Source organism: Mobula hypostoma, chromosome 27 (genome assembly GCF_963921235.1).
Source record: "Mobula hypostoma chromosome 27, sMobHyp1.1, whole genome shotgun sequence".
Lineage (NCBI taxonomy): Eukaryota > Metazoa > Chordata > Chondrichthyes > Myliobatiformes > Myliobatidae > Mobula > Mobula hypostoma.
Genome location: NC_086123.1, coordinates 6458218 through 6482777, shown reverse-complemented (window position 1 = coordinate 6482777; position 24560 = coordinate 6458218). Strand labels below are relative to the sequence as shown.

General features: G+C 43.5%; 1 protein-coding gene across 1 annotated transcript in view; it reads right to left on the bottom strand.

Moving 5' to 3' along the window:
* Positions 1-378: 378 nt before the first annotated feature.
* Positions 379-24560, bottom strand: part of kremen1 (kringle containing transmembrane protein 1) — a 225207-nt gene continuing 201025 nt past the window's right edge. Inside the window, exon 9 of the mRNA XM_063034333.1 lies at positions 379-7967. Coding sequence (XP_062890403.1) covers positions 7811-7967 — 157 coding nt within the window. The 3' untranslated portion in view covers positions 379-7810. The remainder of the gene's footprint in view (positions 7968-24560) is intronic.

Genomic DNA, 24560 nt, shown 5'->3' with positions numbered 1-24560 from the left:
ACTATGTGTCTCGCTACAGCACGACAAATTCCTTCCTCCCAGATATGCATTCAGCTCCCTGTTGAACACTACAAACAAATCTGCCTTCACTACTAACTGTTCGATCCTATCATTCGCCAGTCAAAAAACAAACTTTTCCTTATATATTTCTTATTGTAATTTTCAGTGTTTTATCTCTCACACTGTAATGCTACTGCAAAGAAAACAAATTTCACTACATATGGCAGTGATAATAAACCTGATTCTGATTCTGAATAACTAAGTCTATTTACTCAAGGAAAGGAAAACTTGATGCTGGAGAAATTGCAAAACATTAGATTTTAAGACATGCAAATTTATTAAAACACTTATTTAATAAACTACAGTACTCTTCATAATTTAAGTTGTAAATATTGACATCCCATACATATAGAAAAAAGGAATAATTTACTGTACAAATTATTGCTTATAATATCTTCATATATAATTCCACTTTCTTAATGGAGAATGGGAGACATAAAAGGAGCTTAAGAAGTTCCCCGGTAGAATATAACTTTACACCAGATATCTTCGTCTTATCTTCCAAAGCATGACCAAATATAAATGAAGATAATTTCAGTTTCTAAATGCTTTAGAAATATTTATGTATCCAAAAACACATTTCTCAATAAAATAAATTCCACATTTTGCAACTTCTTTCCAGGAAAGACTTGTCTCATTATATTCCCTCTATAGTTTGTAGCAAGTGTCTAACATTTATAGACAATATTCTGCCAAGATTAGCATTTGGCACTTTTGTGGAGATTTATATTAACATATCTGGAAAGGCCTAACAAGAAAAAAGCTTAATTCCATTTTCTTATGATCTTGGAAAGGAATTTCTCTCCCCACAAACTCTTTCCACTTTTTTTTTGCTTATTGTAAAAGGGATCAGTGGTATTCCTGGCAATGATTTCCAACATAAAAGAGAATGCAATCCTCCCTTTAATTCGAAGATTGGTTCTAAGTGCTTCCCAACCATCCCCTATCTTAAAGTTGTTGAACTGTGCAATGGTAGTGTAAAATGTACCTTATGTTTACTGCCCACTTTGTTTAGGATTAATGGTAATTTTGACAGGTATTGTTGTTTGCTTTCCTCAAGATGGCCAAGGGCACTTAATGAAAAGTGATCTGATGCAATAATTGGATTCAAAGCCCAAAAAAAAGGAAACGCAGAAAATGGGGCCATCTGGCTGTCTATCCGACAATCCTCTCAACAGTGGCTCAGCACTTAGAAACTTCCAGATGACCCTGGCCCAAACTGAGGTTAAGGGTAATCGGAGTCTAATCACAAGGTATACAAAACACATTGTCAAATTATAATGATCATAAGTTCCAATGTAGCAAGTGGAGCCCCTCTTTAGTTTTAGAAAACAAAGCCTAAAGCAACACTGAAGGAACAGTCCTTAGAAAAATTAAGACGGGGTGACAAAAACAAATTGGGACAAGTGACTGATTTATGCAAGGATGCTTTTCATTATCCAGTGACCACAATAAAATCCAGTATATGAATCTCTATTGGATACCAATTTTGCAAAACTGGCCTTTACAATGCATTGTAACTTAAATACCAATATGATCTACATAATGCAGATTAAGAGTGTATTATACACTAGAATTTAAGGTTTCATGACTCATAGAATTATTGTGGCATAAAAGTAGTCTATTTGGCCCCTGAATCCACACCGTCTTCCAGTAAAGCAATTTCAACCCATTCTCCATTTTTCTTTCCAAAGTGTATTCCTTCAAATGCCTATCCAATTCCCCCTTAAGAACTCTAATTAATTTGTTTTCAATGAATTTCAGATATTAGCAATGTCAAGACAAGATTTTCCTCTCATTCGTCTGGGCCTTTTGTCCAGAAGATTGAATATGTGCCCCATTTCTGAACCGTCCTATCATGGTGGGATAACCGTCCTATCGTCCTTTCCTGTGGTTACACCGTCTCAGGTAATCATGCTGATAATATCAGCCTCTGCCAGTGTAATATCCAGTAGTCCGGAAATCTACTAGTCCTGCACTATCAAAGCTTGCTGGATAATTAGAATTTTACTGTAGATATAGGAATTCTTTCTTGTTGACCTGACATGTGAATTCTGTATCTATCTTCCCTGTGTGGGCTCTCTGGCCTACTGAGAATTTCCATTTTACTTAATATTCATACAGACTACTGACATTCGAGTCCATTCAGCCATCGTGTCTGTTCCAGCTCACACAGCAATCCTTTTCTCTCCACTAATTTCCCTTGTAATCTACATTCACTATATTCCCTTCTCACCATTCCAAAGATTCTATCATCCATCTGCACTAGGAGCAGTTTACAGTGGCCAATGACCACTCTATATAGAATACCACTGGACGTGGGAGCAAGCCAAAGTATCTAGAGGAAGCCCATGTGGTCACAGGGAGACCCCGTGGAAGCTTCCCACAGGACAGGACTGACCCCAGGTCATTGCAGCTGCAAAACTGTGGCCCAACTATCCATGCCATTGTGTCAGCTGTCTCCTCCCCTTTAACTTTATCCATCTATTCCAAAGTTTCTGATGGTGTCAAGGATCCAAATCTCAGTACAAGAGCCTTACGCCTCGGTGTCGGATCAGTAACAAGGCTATGTACGAGGGTAAGGGAGAAATTATAACTGAAGATGGATAACACAAGGTACAGTCTATGATTATGGGGTGGGCAGTGGTTTGATCTATTATTGATTGCCTCTGAGATGGACATTTATGGCCTCAAAAACCCCAGCTATGTTTATGAATTTTAAAAAATGCCATTGATTGCCCAGATTTCTCAGAGGCCAGTCAGTCAAACTTCAAACTGCATCTTGACTGCAGAAAATTTCAGCTTGTTGGAATTTATTCCACTGAACCACATTAATACTGTAATGTTCACTTAATAACAGCTAAAATGGAAAAGTCTGGGGCCAGGGCAATGACATGCTCTCAACCAAAGTGAGATAACTTGAGGCAACAGGCATTGTAGGAAAAGCAGGGCCAATGATCTCAAATGAAAAATCAAATGAGCAATCACTAGGCCTAACTACATTCCAATCAATACATCACCTTGTTCCTGGTAAAGACAATGAAATTTCCACAAGTCCAAGTTCTTCCCCCACACTAATGTTAACAAAAAGAAAATCAGGAAAACATCCCATGTAAAGTAAGGGATACGACCTTAATTATCATTGCTCAATTACCCTAATTAAAAGCCAACTTTGGCAGAAGAAAGGACAACAGTGCATGTAAGAACATGCCAAGTATGCACACTTGTTCCTTCTCAAAAAGCTTGAAAATTCATGTTGCCCCTCACATACTAAAAGTAATTAAAAACTCTTCCAGAGTTTGAAATGTATTATTAACGTGTAACTTCAAACTGGATTCTACTGGCAGCACTCTAAGTCCTGTATTGCAACATGAGAGACCTTGTATTGTTCACAGGATCCTTTGAAGAAATATTCAGGAATCTTACTGGTGACACTTTCACAAATGGGCACGTAATGCACTTTCACAATAACGCGGCCATTTAAAGCACGCTCCCAAAGTCCAAAACTAAACTTGGTCCTTTTACTGCTGGACTTCATTCAGGCTGTAAATGTCAAGCCAATACAAGAAGATGATTATTTAGGGATGTCAAGGGACTGAATCCATATTTCTGTGTGGCTCTGTGCCTCTATCCTGTTCAATAACCCGTTTCATGTTACATCTCTGAATATTAAATGTACTTTCTCATTTTGGACTAAGTCTGCGTGGATTTACACAGCAACATACACACCTGTGCATTGGAATATCAAGGAAGCTCTTGTTTACATTTTTGATATGTTTTTCACACCTTTTACTGGATACGTTTCACATGAGGTGGATATTGTTTCATTTCCCCCCACAGTAATTTTTCTTAGTATTACCAGTGTTCCTCAAAAAAATAATCCCACAGAGTTGTAAGATGACATAGGAAGATTCTGGCACTTTGCCAGTCAGTTCTAGCACATGTCAACATGCCATCACTCATTAACTCTGATTAGATGGTGGTTTAAAAAGCCAAATGCTGCAAATACATTCAAAATTTTTTCTCATAAAATAATTTATTTCAACCTTGCTCAATTTCAGTGCATTTATGATTAATGTAGCTTAGGGGTAAAAACAATATTTTTCTTAATCCTGTCACAATATATATACAACAAAAGGGAGAGGTTTTTAGCAACTAGCAACATTCACTTTGGCCTTTGATGTATTGAAAAGGCTGACTGTTTGTAGCAGATATCTGAGATATTTAGCCTGAGGTTTATTAGGCTTTGGTCTATCTTTAATGTCTGGCAGGGTGTAATTTCATGCATGACTAGCCCAGAGCTCCAAACACTGACATTTACCTCAGATGTGAAAGACGCCATTCTGTCTCTATTCAGGTGCTGTCCTGGTGCTCTGTACTGAACCCCCACAATCAGCAGCACTTCCTTCCGACAGAGAACCTGTACATGCTCTTCCTTGTGTCACACTCCCATTGAATTACTGTTAAGGGTTCTCTTTTTTGGTAAATTAATATAAATCTTGACATCCCCAGCTAAATTAATCAGTTGCCAGACTAAAATAGAACATAGAACCCAACAATACAGTAACTGCTCCTCAGCGCATTATGTTGTGCTAACTTTCTAAGATCAATTTAACCCTTCCCTCCTACATAGCCTTTCATTTTCCTATCATCCATGTGCCTATATTAGTGTTTCTTAAATGTCCCTAATGTATCTGCCTCTACCACCATCCCAATGGAAGCATATTGACCCCTTGACAAGCATGAAACAAGTGCTGGACATGCCCTCTTGGGTATTGAGATGGAAGACCACCTTAGTGTAGTACAAACTTTTAAGAGAGACAGACACGGTAGATGTTGAGAAAGCTCCAGATGGGGAGACCGGAAGTAGGGATGTAGTCTCAGGTTGAAATAATTGCCATTTTGTATTGAGATGAGAAGAACTTCTTTTTTCACACAAAAACCTCTAACCCAGCAATTAATGGATGCTCAGACAGTGAATGCACCTGGTGCTGAGAACTTTGAGCTTTAATGATTATAGGGATTTGGTTAATATCATGCTAAGTTTGAGGATCAATCACGATCTCGGTGCATGATGGAACATGCTGAAGAAGGTATTTCCTTGTACCTATTCTATTTTAATAATTTACTTACTTAGAGCCTTTCCAGCCCAACAAGCATCCACTTAGCAACCCATCTACTTAGCCCTAGCCTAATGATAGGACAATTTATAATGACCAATTAACCTACTAACTGGTACATCTTGAGAATGTGGGAGGAAACTGGAGCACCAGGAGGAAACCCACACGCTTATGGGAAGGACAAATAGCCTCTGACAAACAAGTCCAGCTCCTGGCCTTTACAGTGGCTTAGCTACTAAGCCCAGTGGAGTCATTTCTACTGACAGGAGAAGGGTCAAAGCTGGGTTACTGGTGCCTTAAAACTAGTCACTTCAGGCAGATGGGGCTCATCAGCTGTGGTTGACAGCTCACCTAGGAGAAAGAAAACTCTGATCTCCAACCTCTGCTGCCTTGCAGTTATACCCACTCATGGTGAAGGCTTTGGGAGTAAACACCGAGGGAAAAGGCCGGAGCTGGAGCCGCCAAGGCAGTCCTACATCAAGTTCAATCTTGACGGGCTCAATCGCAACTCCTGCGACGCTACTGGTACCAAACTGTATCGGTCTCTGCCGCTCCTTTGGGTTCTTCAGATGCATGGGGGGGGCCTACTGCATGGGAACGGCTTGCCCTCCATATTGTACTGCCCAAGCCCGCGTATCAAGACAGCTAGAACGCAACATCCATGATCAACTCAGACTGACGGAGGCCCTCACTCACATGGGAAGAACATAGGAACTTCTTACAGAGGGTGCCAGAATTGAACTCTGAACTCTGAACTCCAGAGAACGCCCCGAGCTATAATAGTGCTGCAGGAATCACTATGCTACAGTGGCAACCATAATTTTTTAACAAATCTGTATCATACGTTTTTCACACCAAAGCCCAATATTAGGGGAATTAGTATCCTACATATAAAGTATGCTTAAATATACTTCCAAAAGAGATGTGTTCTAAAGAAAATGTTGTGGCAACTTTTATGGAGCAAGTTGATGAGAATGTGTGTGGGCCATCTCCTGTACGGTGACTGCCTGCTGCCTCAGGCCCCAGCTCCATGTTCCTATCCTTCCACATCCAACAGTAGCTCATCCGTCAATGATAATGAGGCACCAGTCACAATTTCAGGCCAGTGTCAACACTCCCTCTACCATATAATGGCTCTGCACAATTCACTGGAAACAGAGTTTACATCATATGGAAAGGGCTTAATTAAGTTTGAACTTCTCACTTCTGTGTAGAATTTCTTCCTGCATTTGTACTTAATGATACTCTTGTACAGATAGTCTTCAGGACCTTGATGTATTAATGCCTCCCTGAGCAGTGGATGCTCTGCCTGACTTACTGATGATTTCAACCAACAAAAATCAGCTTGAAGTCCTTCTTTGTCTTGGTGGTGGTTTAAGTGCTTTTTCTTGGAGATAAACGTGCAGAATTTTCATCATTACCCAGGGATATGAGGGAGAGTATGGAACAAGTGTTGAACAAGAGTTAGATGCTTTCTTCTTGTAGGGAAAGTCAACCCCAGTCATTAACAGTTCTCCTTGTGAATCCTGTAACACCTTAGTGCCAGTGATGAACTAGGAGAAGAACAAGGGTGCCAGGTGAAGTGTCCACCAGTGAGATGTTAATAAAGAGAGGAGTAAATGTAAATAAATAAAACAAAATTATGTATACACACACATACACACACACACACACACACACACACACACACACACACACACACACACACAAAACACTCCTTATTTTGGATTTAAGCTTTTCTAAAGAGGCAGGAGAGACTTGATTATCGTTTCAGTTTGGCCATATGGAAACAACCCCAGCATAACTAACCCATTACCAGCTTACTCAGCCAGACCAGTATTGCCAGCTGTAGCAAGCGTGGAATTACGTTTTGCACAAAGTCCATTCGTGGGTTTTTATTCCCAATGGATTGCTGTTATAGACGTATAGAGTTGAATATATTCCCGGACTCTTCCTGTGATTCTTTCAATGTCCTGCAATCTGCTTGCGTGTCATACATCAAAGACTTCAAAGGCTAAAGTGAGCCCATTTCTGCTGCTTTTGCAACCATTTCCTGCAGGAAACTTATATAGTCTTTTCCCAGAACTTAATTGTTCAAGAATTTAGGAGGAGGTTTGTTGTGAAAACATTTTAATCTTCTGCAGTTGACAAGAAATAACCCGTAGAGTTCAACGAACTAGTGCAGACAAGCATGGACTAGAAGAGCTGTATAGTCCTGGCATTGATTTGACAGAGGAATCATCTGCAAAAGTGTTCTTGCTCGAAGAATTGATTTGACACCAACCTGAATCAGTATCTAAGATTCTGAGAGCCAGATGAGCTAACTGGCCATTATTAGAGCCCAGTAGATCTTCAAGCAAATATCTATGAACTGTAGAAACACCTTGTACCAACATTTCCAAGATCTTGGATTTTTATTGGACACTTGCTTTGGAGATGCTAGTCAACTGGTCTGATGGTGTTTCGAAAGGACATGCAATAATGCCTGCATCGGCTGTGAAGTGCTTAATTCAGTGAGCTTAAAGTCATCTTCACAATGAGGTATCAAAGTGCCAGATGTTGCAACTGAAAGATAAGTTAAAGGAGCTTTCATGGCGAGGACTAGTGGTGGTCTCTGTCATTGCAGTGGGTTAGTCACCCACAAGTGGACTTCGATCTCCATGTTGATCCTTCAGCTTTTTCTTAAAGAACAGTATGGTTGAAGGTTTGTACGTGATGACCCAGGGTTCAGATGGGGATGGCTGGCTGCAGTTTTCCGAACTGTTCTGTGCAGGAATTCTACGAGATCTAAAGAAAATAAAAATCACATTTTAAATATTGAACTGCATTTATTTTCAATTCTTAGGCACTTTGCATCTCATTACATTAATTTTAATAATATTTTCCATTCATCACATGCAGTCACAGGTCCATTATCACCTAGGGAGGAGAGGAAAGGGATATTGTTATGGTATTCACTCCCTTCAGAATGAATATGAATCACTCATGGCATTCATGGGCATAACGGGATAACTTCACATAGAGAGGGATAACAATTGCTTGAATTGTCCCAACTCTTTTGACCTATGGTAACTATATACACTCAGCGGCCCCCTTCATTGTATGCCTCCTGTACCTAATAAATTGGCCACTAAGTGTAGGTTTGTGGTTTTCTGCTGCTATAGCCTACCCACTTCAAGGCTCAAGTTTTGTTCATTTTGAGGTGCTCTTCTGCACACCACTGTTATTTTTGTGGTTATTTGAGTTACTGTCATCTTCCTGTCAACATGAAGCAGTCTACCACTCTCCTCTGACTACTATCTTTGACAAGGCATTTTCACCCACAGAACTGCCACTTACTGGATTTTTTTTGTTTTTCACACCATTCTCTGTAAACTCTAGAGACCGTTGTGCATGAAAATCCAAGGAGATCAGCAGTTTCTGAGATACTTAAACCACCCTGTCTGGTACCAATAATCATTCCACAATCAGAATCACTTAGATCATATTACTTCCCTGTTCTGATGTTTGGTCTGAACAACAACTGAACCTCTTGACCATACTTTTATGCATTGAGTTGCTACCACCTGATTGGCAGATTAGATATTTGCATTAATGAGCAGCTGTACAGGTGTGGTTAATAAAGTGCCCACGGAATGATGTATACAACACAGAAATAGGTAAATTTGACATATTCAGTCAATACCAAATCACAGAAAAATTCCGTATGCTGCTGATTAATTTTTCCCTGTGACCTATTCTTTGCGCATTCCATCAATTCTCCCTAGCAATTCTACCACGCACCTGCACATAAGGGGATAATTATTTACAGGCGTCTATTAACCTGCCAATCTATTTTTGAGATCTGGAGCTCCCAGGAGAAATCTATGCAGTCACAGGGAGAACCTGCAAAGTCCATACCATCAGGACTTGAGATTTGGATCGAACTGAGGTTGGTGGATTTGTAAGGAAGTAGCTCTGCTGGCTGAACCATGGTCCATCTTAGGGACAATGCGTTAAATATCTTAATTAAACATGGATATAATTGTCACACAAACCAAGTCAACATCAGCTAAAGAGATGTGACAAGAACTTTCCTCCAAATCACCATCTTTTCTTCCATTATTTTTGATAGGTTATCATTGTGTGGTTTTATCACAGTTATCTCAGCAAGCAGAAGAGCTCAGAACTCCGCAATGGATGGCCCCAAGCCCAGCTGCAAAAGGAGGCGGGTTTGGCAAGGGGCTAGCACCCCATCCTGTCAAAACCCAGTGCTACAGAAATGGCGACAGAAGCTCCAAAGGTATCATCCCGGGAGAGGAAGGATCTTCAAAGCTGGGCAACATGCACAAAAATTGCTGGCGAACACAGCAGGCCAGGCAGCATCTCTAGAAAGAGGTACAGTCGACGTTTCAGGCCGGGACCCTTTGTCAGGACTAACTGGAGGAAGAGTTAGAAGAGATTTGAAAGTGGGAGGGGGAGCGGGACATCCAAAATGATAGGAGAAGACAGGAGGGGGCGGGATGGAGCCAAGAGCTGGAGAAGAGAGAGGATTACGGGACGGGAAGCCAGGGAAGAAAGAGAAGGGTGGAGGGGAGCCCAAAGGGTGGAGGGCAGGCAAGGAGTATAGTGAGAGGGACAGAGGGAGAAAAAAGAGAGAGAGAAAAAAAGGGAGAAAAAAGAGAGAGAGAAAAAAAGGGGGAAAAATAAAAAATATAGACTGTAAAATAAATAAATAAGGGATGGGGTGTGAAGGGGAGGAGGGTCATTAACGGAAGTTAGGGAAGTCAATATTTATAGATCTTCAAAGCTGGGCTTATGTCTTTGGATGACTAGAAAGACTTCCCCCAGGGAGAGGAATCTGGGGAGCTGCTATTTACAGCCTATACCCCAGCAGGGGTGATGGGCTTAAGGAAGAGATAAGGCCAGGGGTCTTGTTCGGGGTCCAGGTAGCTCATTGTACCGAACCAAACTTACAAGGAAGATTCCACTTTCAGTTCAAAGTCCCTGAAGTAGGATGAGGAGCCACATCACACTAGCTCAAAGTGTCAATGAATGACAAGAGAGTTTAAACAAGAGCGCTAGTGATCAGATGACATTATGGGTTGAGAGGGGTCACAATCTATAACTTCAATTGCTGTTCCACTCCATAAATACTGCCTGACCTGCTGAATTCCTCCAATGTTTTGTGTGGTGCTCTGGGCATCTCATTGAAACCTATGGTTTATTTAGAGGCCCAGACAGAGTGGACATGGAGAGGATGTTTCCCATGGTGGGGGAGTCTAGGACTAGAGGGTGCAGCCTCAGAATACAAGAATGCCCCTTTACAACAGAGATGAGTAGGACTTCCTTTAGCCAGAGGGCAGCGAATTTGTGAAATTTGTTGCCAAAGATGGCAGTGGAGGCCAGCTCACTGGGTGTTTTAAAATGGAGGTTGATGGGTTCTTGAATAGTAAGGGCATCAAAGCTTATGAGGAGAAGGCAGGAGAATGGGGTTGAGAGGGATAATAAATCAGAAATGATGGAACAGTGGGTCACATGGCCCTAATCTGTTCCTATGTCTTATGGTCTCATGGATTTCAAGCATCTACAGAATATCTTGTGTTTATGATGAACAACTGATCAGCTAAAACCAATCAAGAAACAGTATTTTAATAAATAGCTTAACATTGGCCTAGATTTTGCAGGTAATCCTCATGAAACTGCTGACAATTCTCTGTGAAACTTTAGGACGCTCACCCACAAATAAAGAGTTCCTGAACCTGCAGTTACCCATTTGCCACTGTTTGCCTACCTGCTCTTCAGTGTCGGATGGCTCATGGAAGCACTCCTTGAGTACCACAGAGTGATCATAAAGTTTCCCCGTCACACATGCTGGGGAATTTATGGACATCCTGTGCTGGTTTCATTGTCAGTTAGATCGGAGTTGTAATGAGGTATTCAGATCAAAGTTAGTCCTAGTAGATACTTTAAATACTGTGAATATGATTAATTTGTAATAACACAAAATATTTTTAAATATTTTGAAGTATTAATGCTTTTAAGGGTCTTTAATGTCAATAGTTTATAATTGTTTTTGTACGTCTTTTGACAGTTTTGATTGTTCTGGCCAATCTGTGGGTGTGGCTTAGCCAGCTGTCAAAGCTTTCTCACCTTTTTTTATATGGGTGGAGCTTGCTCTCCTCCACAATGTGTCCCAGATGGCCCATCTGGTGCACAGGGCCTCATGGTGAAGGAGTCAGGCACGTTCATGTTGCCCTTGCACATTGCCGCTGTCTCGGCCGCACAAGGAAGCATGTTTGTACTTTATCTTGGCAGCCTGGGGTGCGTATCAACTCTGACCCATTGAAGCACCAAGGCCTGAGGTATCAGACATGACAAGTCAAGTCTAACCCTAATCCACTTACAAATTGATTTTCCACCTATTGATAGACACTACACATAAAGTTGCATTTATTGGCATTATTTTTGTGGTTTGCTTTACACCTGGAATAATAATCGGAACAGCAGAAGCACTCTCATCACTCAGCAGACATCAGGAATCTGCCTCATGCCCAAAACAGAAAATCTCCCTGAAAAACATTGAACCACAAACTCGAAACGCCAGCTTTTCTGATTTTAAACTTTAAAAGGATCAATGGATTGTTCAGGCCACTGCCTTCTTTGATGATTATATCTGTTCAAATGCCAGAGGCTCATCTGTGGTTGCTGTGGTCAATGGCTGGTTTGAAGGCATTTACAGACGGGAAGGAACTGAAGGAACTCCAGAGGCTTTCAGCCCCATTATCAGGTATAATTATAAGCTGACAGTCCCTTCATTTTAAAGTCTTTACTCTTACAATACGTGAGGATGAAACTAAAGAGAGGTATTGCCATGGAAACTGTTGAACTATCAAAGGCCAAGTTGAGCTCTGTTCTTTACATTGAATGTACAAGTGCTTGCATTTAATTTGCCTAAGACAGAAAGCCTGCCAATTGTGCAGTTAGGGGTGACACTGGGGCAAATGTAAAAAAAACCTCAACTCGCTGGCTGTTTCTTCAGTTGGGCTACCTTGTTGCAACTTGCCCTGTTTTACTGAGTAATAGAGGTCTTTTCTGACAAACCACCTCTTGGAAGAATACCTAGTCAGCAGTTCAACATGCCCAGAATTAAAACAAATAAAAGAACTTTCAATTGCTCCCAATGCTGTCTCTAGTTTTGAGATAGTGTAGTTTCTCTACACATCAATCCCCCATCTCCAGTCGGAGGTGGTTTGTACTCTAGCTTAAATGCTGATCAACGCCTCCACCCATTAACCTATCCCACCACCCCACCACTCCCCTCCACAGCCCCACAGCGCCCTTCCACCCCGTCATCTCCACTCTTTAATCCTGGTGTCAGCAAAAAAGGGTGCTACGTAATTCTGCATGTTCCTCGGAGTATTGACTCTGCAGTTGTAGATCATTTTACGCCAGGAAAAGAGTTATTAGTCTAACATCAACTATTCAGGGAGGCAAAGGATCTAGTCCAACTTTATGGATGTTGGTAATTTAGAAAGAGTAGAAAAATTAGTTATAAGTAGAGACTGCTGTTTGGAAAGGCCATGCCATGGTCTCACAGCTTCTTGGGCAGAAGGTACAGAAGCCCAGTCCAACACTACTTCCCTTCAACCACTCAGTTCTTCTGCCAACCTACACAACCCTAATGACTACCTCTATATAGCAACACTATGTCTACTTAGACCACTTAGAACCACAATTGTTGTTTTTCCTGTAGAAAATGACGTACAATTTATGTTCATATTTATCTTGTGAATGTTGCTCATGTACCCGTGATACTGCTCCAACAAGTTTGATTGCACTTGTGTATAACATGTACGTGCATGTAATAATTAATGATAATAAATACAAAAATATTATAATATAACAATACATTTTAATTATATTACATATTATATTACAAATATAATAATATATTCAGCTTTGACTTTGCCAACGGTGGAGACATAGAGGGCATCATCATGCTGACTCTCAGAGCAATCCCAACCCCCATTTATTTCTCTGTTGTCTAAACCCTGACACACGCCCACTAATATTCCGCAACACACACAAAATGTTGGAGGAACTCAGCAGGCCAGGCAAGCATCTCTGGAAAAGGGTGATCAGCTGGCGTTTCAGGCCGAGACCCTTCATCAGGACTGGGGAAAACAAGGTGAGAGGTCAGAGTAAGAAGGTGGGGGGGGGGGAAGAAAGAAGTACAAGGTGGTAGGTGACAGGTGAAGCCAGGAGAGGGGGAGTGGTGAATTAAAGAGCTAGGAAGTCAATTGGTGAAGTAAATGAAGGGCTGGAGAAGAGGGACGGGAGAGAAGGCCATGGAAGAAAGGGAAGGGGAAGGAGCACCAGAGGGAGGTGATGGACAGGTAAGGAGATAAGGTGAGAGAGGGAAGTCAGAATGGGGAATGGTGTAGGAGGGGTGGACAAATTACCGGAAGTTCTCCAATTAATATTCACTCCTGTTTTTCCATCACTTAACTGAGGGTAACTTCCCACAGCCATTTAACCTACCAACGAGTCAATCTTTGGGAAGTGAGGGAGCAAACGGGAGCATCGGTGGTCACACAGGCATCACCAGAAGTCAGGATCGAACCCAGATCACTGGAGTCTGAGCCAACCATATTACCTACAACTCCATTCTTGTCAGGGCAAAGTGAAAAGGGAAAATAAATCTACATTTATGTAACACCTTTTACAACCTCACAATACAGCTGATCAACATCTTGGAAGTGTGGTCTTGTTCTTATATTGGAAGGGAGCCAGCTGTCATGCACAGCACTCACTCACTACATCAACTTGGGCCTAGGGGGCTGGCGTTGGGCACAGTGATGGTCTCTCCACTTCTCCCTCTCCCTCATCAGTGTGTTCAGTTCATCTACATTAGCCGCGCCGCTGTCTTCTAGGAGCGTGTTGACCATAGTCTTGGGAGGGCACCCAGGGTTCATCCTCCCGTGCTTGGGCTCCCATATGACGACTAGGCTGGCAGGTAGCTCGGGATGGCGTAGACAGTGCCCCGCTAGTTGCAGTCTTCTGGCATCGATTTTAGTGGTGAGCATCGGTAGGTTGTTATAGAGCTCGACGTTCGTCATGTGCTGTTGCCAACGCACATCAAGAGCCATCCGGAGCATTCGTGTATAGCAACCATCTAGAGACTTTCGCATTGTCTTGGTGTGTGTCCACGTCTCGCATCCGTACGTGAGAATGGACTCTATGACTGCTATGATCCTCTCTTTAAGCCCTCTGGTCAGGTTCGACTTCCAGATTTCCTTCATGTCGTTCATAGCCCTCCACGCCAGCGCCTTCCATATCTTTATGCACAGCAAGATCCCACATATTAATGCCCAGATGTTATTTTGGTCATACTGGTTAAATTATAAGTGGTCGTCCCAACACCAGAGAGGACTTTCTGTCATTATATAAAATGATGTTGTGGGATTGTTCATTCTCTGAACAGGCCACACCGAAGAGACATCACATCTGACATATCATTACTGTATCAGTGCTACCAAAGCGTCAGCCATGTCTCTAGAGTCTCCAACTCATTGCATCCTGACCCAAAGCCAAAAATCTGAGCCGGAGCTGGCAGTCTGTAAGAGCCCATTACTGGATTTCACTGACTCTCAACTTAAAAAAAAGAAAACTTTGTTCCTCTTCAGTTTCTCGTGTGGCGGGGCAGAGGCAAGAGTGGTATGGTAAAGAGAAATCACTGAAAATGGTCACTGATGCATCTAGAACATGACGAGCACAAAGATGACATTGGGCTTGGACTTCATCGGCTGGGATCCAATTGGCTGACATTACCAAATATTATTCTCTTGACCTCACTATAAAGGGGACAGGCGCCTTCTGGGTTCTGTCGTTTTCAAAACAAGTGGATGAGATAAATAAAGACTGAACACATGGAACATATCTTGGAGTAATTAATTTACATTCCAAGTATTCACCGCAGTTTGCTGTTCCTTTAATCTCATTTTCAAATGGAATCCATAGTTAAGTTCTGAGACTAATACTGTTATACAGCTGGTGAGATTTTGATTATTTTTCTCTATAAGATTAGCTTCCATCAAATCAATTTTTAAATGAGATTTTTTTTCAGCCAATTTTCTGGTTATGCCACTGTATTTTAAACATCGCACTGAATATCAACTCCACTAATGAATTGTTGTGCTTATAAAACAGCAGGGACCCATCCTGCCATTGAGAAACTCATGCATTTCAAATTCTAATGCTCTCAAACTTAAAAAGCAGCAGACAATTTGTCCAGGCATGTTTACAAACCGGATGAAAGGGCTTGCCAGGAACTGAGTGGAGAACCAGGACTGTCAGTGCTCTGAGACTGTCCAAGGGTCTCCAGGAGGGAATAATGTCCCAAACATTCCTGCAAGGAATCCAGGAGGAAAAGCATACAGCATTTCCTTTTTAAGTGGTCTGCTTCTCTGCTAATTTTCCAGGAGCATGTCTCTTGTATACTTCGGGGTGACAGGTAGCGTAGTGGTTAGCGTAGCACGATAAAAAGCACCAGTGAACTGTGTTCCATTTCCGCTGCTGTTGTATAGAATTTGTACATTCTCCCTCTGTTTGCAACACACATCAAAGTCACTGGTGAACGCAGCAGGCCAGGCAGCATCTCTTGGAAGAGGTACAGTTGACGTTTCGAGCCGAGACCCTTCGTCAGGACTAACTAAAAGAAGAGCTAATAAGAGATTTGAAAGTGGGAGGGGGAGGAGGAGATCAGAAATGACAGGAGAAGACAGGAGGGGGAGGGATGAAACCAAGAGCTGGACAGGTGATTGGCAAAAGGGATATGAGAGGATCATGGGATGGGAGGCCTAGGGAGAAAGAAAAGGGGGAGGGGGGGAAACCCAGAGGATGGGCAAGGGGTATAGTCAGAGGGACAGTGCCTTCAGTTGGCACTGGTCCACCATCCGGTCCATTTCCCTCTGGAAGTCAGATACGCCATTCGTAACACCGAAGGGGACGTGCAGGAAGTGATAAAGCCTGCCGTCCACCTTGAAGGCAGTGTAAGGGCAGTCCTCCCGGTGGATGGGGAGCAGATGGTAAGTGGATTTTAGGTCCATGGTCGAGTGCACCTTGTACTGTGCTATCTGATTGACCATATCCACGATGCGGGGTAGAGGGTACGCGTCGAGCTGTGTGAACCTATTGATGGTCTGGCTATAGTCCACGACCATCCTATTCTTCTCCCCGTTCCGAACAATGACCACCTGCGCCCTCCAAGGACTTGTGCTTGCCTCAATGACCCCCTCCCTGAGCAGCCGCTGCACCTCCGACTTAATGAAAGCAGTGTCCCCCGCGCTGTACCTCCTGCTTTTAGTTGCCACAGGTTTACAGTCGGGGGTCAGGTTGGCGAACAGTGGTGGGGGAGGGATCTTGAGGGTGGAGAGGCCGCAAGTGGTATCCATAGTGCGGCTGTTGGCATGGTGTTGGGTGGGATGTGCGGGTCGGTGTGTGGGGGTGGTCAGTAGCGGGGTATGTGAGGTATTCCTACAAAACTGAAAATTTCCAACAGTGATCAGTGGGTGGGGCCCATCATACTCCATTGTCACACATTCCAGGCAGCTCTGGAAGTCATAGTCATAGTCATAGTCATACTTTATTGATCCTGGGGGAAATTGGTTTTCATTACAGTTGCACCATAAATAATTAAATAGTAATAAAATCATAAATAATTAAATAGTAATATGTAAATTATGCCAGGAAATAAGTCCAGCACCAGCCTATTGGCTCAGGGTGTCTGACCCTCCAAGGGAGGAGTTGTAAAGTTTGATGGCCACAGGCAGGAATGACTTCCTATGACGCTCTGTGTTGCATCTCGGTGGAATGAGTCTCTGGCTGAATGTACTCCTGTGCCCATCCAGTACATTATGTAGTGGATGGGAGACATTGTCCAAGATGGCATTCAACTTGGACAGCATCCTCTTTTCAGACACCTCCGTCAGAGAGTCCAGTTCCATCCCCACATCACTGGCCTTACGAATGAGTTTGTTGATTCTGATGGTGTCTGCATCAGCCTGCTGCCCCAGCACACAACAGCAAACATGATCGCACTGGCCACCACAGACTCGTAGAACATCCTCAGCATCGTCGAGCCCCAATAGCACAGGGGCACACAGTTGGGGCATGTAAAGTCTCGATATTCTGTGCCCTGCACCACTAGCGTCGCTACACAACCCCCCCAGATGTCTGTTGTATGTGACCCGGAAGCCATGGCAACCCTTTGGCTTACCGGCCGTATCGTGAGTCCGCAACGCTACACTGTGTCCGGGTGGATAAAACTCTCCATGCTTCCCGTGTCAAACAGGCAGCTTGTCCTGCACCCCTCCACCAGGATGTCCATCATTGACCTTGCGAGCTGGTGGGGAGCGCTTTGGTCAGGGTAACGGAGGCCAGAGTTGAGTCGCTGTCTTGATCCAGCGCGGTGGGGTGCCTCGTGAGCACCCGTGGGTCGTAGGCAGTTCGAGGTGGCGCCGACCAATATGGCTGCCCCCATGTCTCGCACATGGTGGCGGCGTGCAGACAAGATTGCGTCGGCCAAGATGGCGACCCCCATGCCTCGCATGTAGCACTGCTCGATCCCGCTTGCAGTTTAAACTTATAGGCCTTGGTGAAGTGGCCCTTCTTTCCACAGCTGGAGCAGGTAGCTTCTCGGGCCGGGCAGCGTTTCCGGGGGTGCTTCTCTAGTCTGCAGAAGTAGCACTTCGCAGACTCACGACTGGCAGCAGCTGTGGTCAATTCGCCAGCGGGTTGCGGGGTCCGTGGCATCCACGAGGCCGTCAGGAGATCACGTGCCCGGAGAGCCTCAGAGTTGTGCAGAGCGGCCTCCAGCGTGTTGGCCAGCTCAATTGCCGAACGTAAGGTAAGATCGGCGTGTTCCAGCAATCTGGTCCCTGTGATGAAGGCGTCTCTTACTAGGATCTCCGCATAGTGTTCAGCCATCAGCCCCCAGCGATCGCAGGCCCGCACGAGTGGCTGTAGGGCCCGGACAAACTCAGCGCTCGACTCTCCAGGCCGCTGCTGCCGCATTGCTAAGCAATGTCGCGCATAGATGGTGTTTGTCAGCCGCAAGTATTGTCTTCTGAGGTCGCTCATCACGCTGTTGTAGCTCACCTGGTCTCTAATCATCGAGTAGACCCGTGGACTGACCCTGGAGAGGAGAACTCTGCGCTTCGCGGTGGGCTCGGTCACTTCAATCTCCTCCATGTATGATTCGAAGCAGGCTAGCCAGAGTTTGAAAGCGTTTCCGGCTTCAGGTGTTTGCGGGTCAAGGTCTAACTTGTCAGGTCTCAGGACGTGTTCCACGCCTTAAAATTACTGTTAATAAAATTGATGCACTATCCGTTACTCCAAAAGACTAGAAGTAGAGTAAATACTGAAAGGCTTTTAATAACGGCAAAATGGATCCATGTCCATGTTGTATGTCTGTCCTGGACTGTGGGAGGAGCAGTGACACAATCGCCTTTATTCAGGGGTCTGTGGGTGGAGCCACAGGAGCAGTCTGCAGAGGGGTGTGTCCAGGCATATCCAGACAGGTAACCCAGTTATAACCTATATACATGGTTTACCACAGGAAACCTCATCCTTAATAATGGACTCCAACATCTTCCCTACCACTGAAGTCAGGCTAATTGGCCTATAATTTCCGTTCTTCTGCCTCATTCCCTTCTTAAAGAGTGGACTGGAATGCAGATCCATTCCAGAGTCTAGTGATTCTTGAAAGATCATTACTAATGGCTCCACAAACTCTTCAGCCACCTCTTTCAGAACTCTGGGGTGCAGTCCATCTGGTCCAGGTGACTTACCTACCCTCAGACCTTTCAGTTCACCAGCACCTTCTCCTTAGTAATAGCAACACATTACCCCTCTAGTGTCCAATCAATTTTGGCCAGCTCTCCTGCCATCCCCCTGTATCGCCCTTTGCCCCTTTGTAAAGAAAACAGCTACAGATTTGACAAATCAGAAATAAAAATAAAGAAATCTAGAAATACTTAACTGATCAAGCAATGTATGTGAAAAAAGGAGTTAATGTTTTGCATCAGAAGAACCATCAACCTGAAACTTAAGCTGTATTAGCTGTGTTTCTGCTGAGTGTTTACAGCTGTTTCTGTTCCATTCCTTGCTCCAACATTTTTTGCTTTTATTTTAAACAACGGATTATGTGGGACTTAACACATGATCAGGTGTACTTTCTTCATTGCAGCAGTGACCACCCCTAAATTTAATAAGTGCCTTCATACCTGCCTATATTACCTGTTTAGTTTTCCTAAAACACACCTGGAGTACAACTGCGATATAAAATTTTGCACCTCATGACTACATTTCCCCATCAGACTGCTTTGGATCCATAAAAAGGTTTAAGGCCGTCCATCAGCTTTTGTTAACTTTCTAGTTTGACACAACTTGATCTAATCCCAGTCACTTCTGATGGGACCATTCAGACATTGTTACTGAAGGGTAACAGAAGCAAAGTGACCCTTCCAGCACAAAATGATCAAATTGCCACCGACGAGGTGTAATTTATGTGCCAGCATTACAACTGCTCACTATCGAAAGCTCTGTCCTGTATATCGTCTCTGTTGCCCCTATCCCCATAACCCCTTACCTCTCAGTCTATTCTGTCTCCTGTTTTGGGTTTTCCTATCCTATTGAAACAAACGTAGACCAGGACAGCACAGGAGCAGGTCCTTTGGCCCACAATGTTGTGTTGAACCAATTAAATCAGTAATAAAATGGCCAATTAAACTAACTTCTTTTGCCTACACAATGTCCATATCCTTCTATTTTCCTCACATCCATGCATCTATCTAAACATCCCTTAAAAGCCCCTAATGTATCTGCCTCTATCTACCATAGGCAGTGCATTCCACACACCCACCATTCTCTGTGTGAAATACTTGCCCCTCACATCTCCTTTGAACCTACCCCCTCTCACATTGAATGCATACCCTCTGGGATTAGACATTAGAACTCTGGGAAAAAGATACAGTCTGTCTACTCTGTCTATCCCTCTCATAATCTTATAAACATCAGTAACACCCTGAGAAAGGTTTCACTGCTAATGTAATGGTCCTCCTGTAGAAGCAGTGTTTGGGTTATGGCTAGAGTTAACGGGGACTTTGGAATCTGCGCTGTCCAGTGAAGGGAGTGTTCTTTTTCTTGTTGTGTGCCTGAGACCGAGGTGATCCGGGTCTTTTGTTCGGCAGAAGATGAAGAGAGAAGATGCCAGAAAGGAGAGGTCGTAGACACCAGAAAGGAATGGATTTGGAGTGGGGCCAGGGGTCAACAAAGCCCGGGGAAATTGATGGTGGACCAGTGGAACCAAAACTGTGAGCTCCAACTAGTGCAAACTAGACCGTTTCATTAAAAAGGGCCCTTTTCTTTTTGTTTTACTATAGTAACCCTTTGGTCAAATTAAGAATTATAAAGCTAAATCGTTTAATTGCTTATGGTGTATTTTGTGGTACTGATTTGTAACAGGGTGACACATCACGCAGCGTCCACACAACAGGAGGTTTTGCTCCTCAATCCCACACGCTTGGTGGGGCCAGAGATTGTCCTCCCTAGACTTACACGGCTGACAGAACCTGGGGATTACACCTCTATCAGATCTCCCCTCAACATACAGATACCCTTTGAGACAGACAGTGGTGCTGTTGACTTTAGTATCTTGATTAATACACAAAGGACAGATGTCAAGAGGGCACGGGGCAACTGCAGCTACTTCTCAACTACGTAACATGTTTCCCCTCAGCCCACTATAAAAACTTGCCTGCTCCTTTACAACAAGGCCATAAAACCAGGGTTTTTCCCTCCAACCAATCACTTATAAGACTTTGGTCAGGTTCATTACAAGAAGGTGGCCCCTCCATAATCAGAGGATGATGCAACCAGTTAGAATGCTCTCCACAACACATCTGTAGAAATCGGTGAGAGTCATTGGAGACATACCAAGTCTCCTCAAACCCCTAATAAAATATAGTGACCATCATGCCCTCTCTGTAATTGCATCAATATGTTGGACAGCTCTTCAGAGGTGTTGACACCAAGGAACTCGAAACTGTTCACTGCTGATTCCTCAGTGAGAACAGGTGTGTGTTCCCTTGACGTCCCCATCATGAAGCCCACAATCAATTCTTTGCTCTTACTGATGTTAAGTGCAAGGTTGTTGTAGTGACACCACTGAACTTGCTGACCTATCTTGCACCCGTAAGCCTCCTCATCACCACCTGAAATGTCTCCAACAATAGTGGTGTCATCGGCAAATTTATAGATGGCAATTGCGCTGTGCCTAGCCGCACAGTCGTGTGTGTAGAGAGAGTAGCGCAGTGGGCTAACCATACATCGTTGAGGTGCACTAGAGTTGATTGTCAGCAAGGAGGTGATGTTATTTCTGATCCATACAGACTGTGTATTCCAATGAGGAAGTCAAGGATCCTATTGCAGAGGGAGGTACAGAGGCCCATGTTTTGGAGCTTGTTGCTTAGAACTGAGGGTGTGATTGTATTGAATGCTGATCTGTAATCAATAAACAGCAGCCTGATGTAGGTAAACTGCAGCCTAATGTTTTGTGACAGTCAGCCTCACTTGAAGTTGTTTTTCTGACAACATTTGACAATGTTGAAGGATGTAATGGCTCCAATGTAGAATTACTCTCTGAGGTATGAACGGGGAAATGAGAAAGACATGTTTGTGGTCTTCAGCCCATTCATTTTAACATTCGATGTGTTGTGCACCCAGAAATGCTTTTCTGTGCACCACTGTTGTAACGTGTGGTTATTTGAATTGCCATAAGACATAGGAGCAGAATTAGGCCATTTGGCCCATTGAGTCTGCTCTGCTATTTCATCATGGCTGATCAATTTTTCCACTCAGCACCCAGTCTCCTGCCTTCTCCTAATATCCCTTCATCCCCTCACCAATCAAGAATCTATTAACTTCTCCCTTAAATTAACATACAGACTTGGCCTCCACAACAAATTCCAAAGATTCACCACTCTCTGGCAAAAGAAATTCCTCCTCATTTCCATTCTAAAAGTACACCACTCTATTGAGACCCGACGCAGACTGGGAGACCGCTTTGCTGAACACCTACCTCTGTCCGCCAGAGAAAGCAGGATCTCCCAGTAGCCACACATTTTAATTCCACATCCCATTCCCATTCTGACATGTCTATCCACGGCCTCCTCTACTGTAAAGATGAAGCCACACTCAGGTTGGAGGAACAACACCTTATATTCCGTCTAGGTAGCCTCCAACCTGAAGGCATGAACATCAACTTTTCTAACTTCCGCTAATGCCCCACCTCCCCCTCATACCCCATCCATTAATTATTTATATACACACATTCTTTCTCTCACTCTCCTTTTTCTCCCTCTGTCCCTCTGACTATACCCCTTGCCCATCCTCTGGTCCCCCCCCCCCCCTTGTCTTTCTCCCCGGACCTCTTGTCCCATGATCCTCTCATATCCCCTTTGCCAATCACCTGTCCAGCTCTTGGCTCCATCCCTCCCCCTCCTGTCTTCTCCTATCATTTTGGATCTCCCCCTCCCCCTCCAACTTTCAAATCCCTTACTCACTCTTCCTTCAGTTAGTCCTGACGAAGGGTCTCGGCCTGAAACGTCGACTGTACCTCTTCCTAGAGATGCTGCCTGGCCTGCTGCGTTCACCAGCAACTTTGATGTGTGCCACTCTATTCTGAGACTGTGTCCTCTGGTCTTCGAATCTCCCACCATAGGAAACATCCTCTCCAGATCCACTCAACCAAGGTCTTCCACCATTCAAAAGGTTTCAATGAGGTCACCCTCATTCTTTTGAATTTCAGTAAATACAGGCCCAGAGCCATCAAATATTCCTCATATGACAAGCCATTCAAACCTGGAATCATTTCCATGAACCTCTTTTGAGCCCTCTCCTGTTTCAGCATTATCTTTCTAAGATAAGGGACCCCAAATTGCTCACAATATTCCAAGTGAGGCCTCACCAGTGCTTTATAAAGCCTCAGCATTACACCCTTGCGTTTATATTCTAGTCCTCTTGAAAAGAATGCTAATATTGCATTTGCCTTCCTCACCACAGACTCACCCTGCAAATTAACTTCCAGGGAATCCTGCACAAGGAGTCCCAAGTCCTTTTGCGCCTCAGTTTTTCATTTTTTCTCTTCATTTAGAGAACAGTCAACTCTTTCATTTCTTCTACCAAAGTGCATGACCACACACTTCCCGACATTGTATTCCATCTGCCACTTCTTTGCCCACTCTCCTAATCTGTCTAAGTTCTTCCGTAACCTCTCTACTTCTTCAAAACTACCTGCCCCTCCACCTATCTTCATACCCTCTGCAAACTTGGCAACAAAACCATCAATTCCATCATCCAAATCATTGACATATAACAGTTAAAAAAAAAATTGGTCCTAACATACACTTCCGTGGAGCACCACTAGTCACTGGCAGCCAGCCAGAAAAGGCTCCCTTCATTCTTACTCTTTGCCTCCTGCCAGTCAGCCACTGCTTTATCCATGCTAGAATCATTCCTGTAATACCATGGGCTTGTATCTTGTTAAGCCGTCTCATTTGTGGCACCTTGTCACAGGCCTTCTGAAAATCAAAATGCACAATAGCAACTGATTCTCCTAGTCTATCCTGCTTGTTATTTCTTCAAAGACTTGCAACGGATTTGTCAGGCACGATTTTCACTGGAGAAAACCACGCTGACTACGGCCTATTTTTATCATTTTACTGTCACCTTCTTGTCAGCTTGAATCAGTCTGGCCATTCTCCTTTGACATGGTTCATTAACAAAGTGCTTTTGCCCACAGAACTGCCAGTCACTGGATGTATTTTGTTTTCCACACCATTTTCTGTAAACTCTAGAGACTATTGTGCATGAAAATCCCAGGAGATCAGCAGTGTCTGAGATGCTCAAACCACCCCATCTAGCGCCAGCAATCATCCCACGGTCTAAGTCACTTAGATCATATTTTTTCTCCATTTTAATGTTTGGTCTGACAACAACCGAACCTCTTGACCATGTCTGCAGGCTTTCATTGGTGTGTTTCTGATTAACTAGTTGAATAATGACTTTTTTCAGTCTTGGTCTGTCCTGTGTTTTGTGATATCACACCGGAGGAAATAAAGTATCATTTCTTAACACATACATTACTAAATGACAATAAAGGAGGACTACGTGTCTTCATAATCATGATAGTTATATTGATTTTTAGAGATTAGTTTCTATGGAAGGTATAAGGCATAATCAAAATAAACCGACCTAGTTAAAGACAGCACCTTTTTGTTTTGTATGGTGCAAATTCAAACTCTGAAAGGGACAGGACAGTTGCAAAAATTCTGGTTC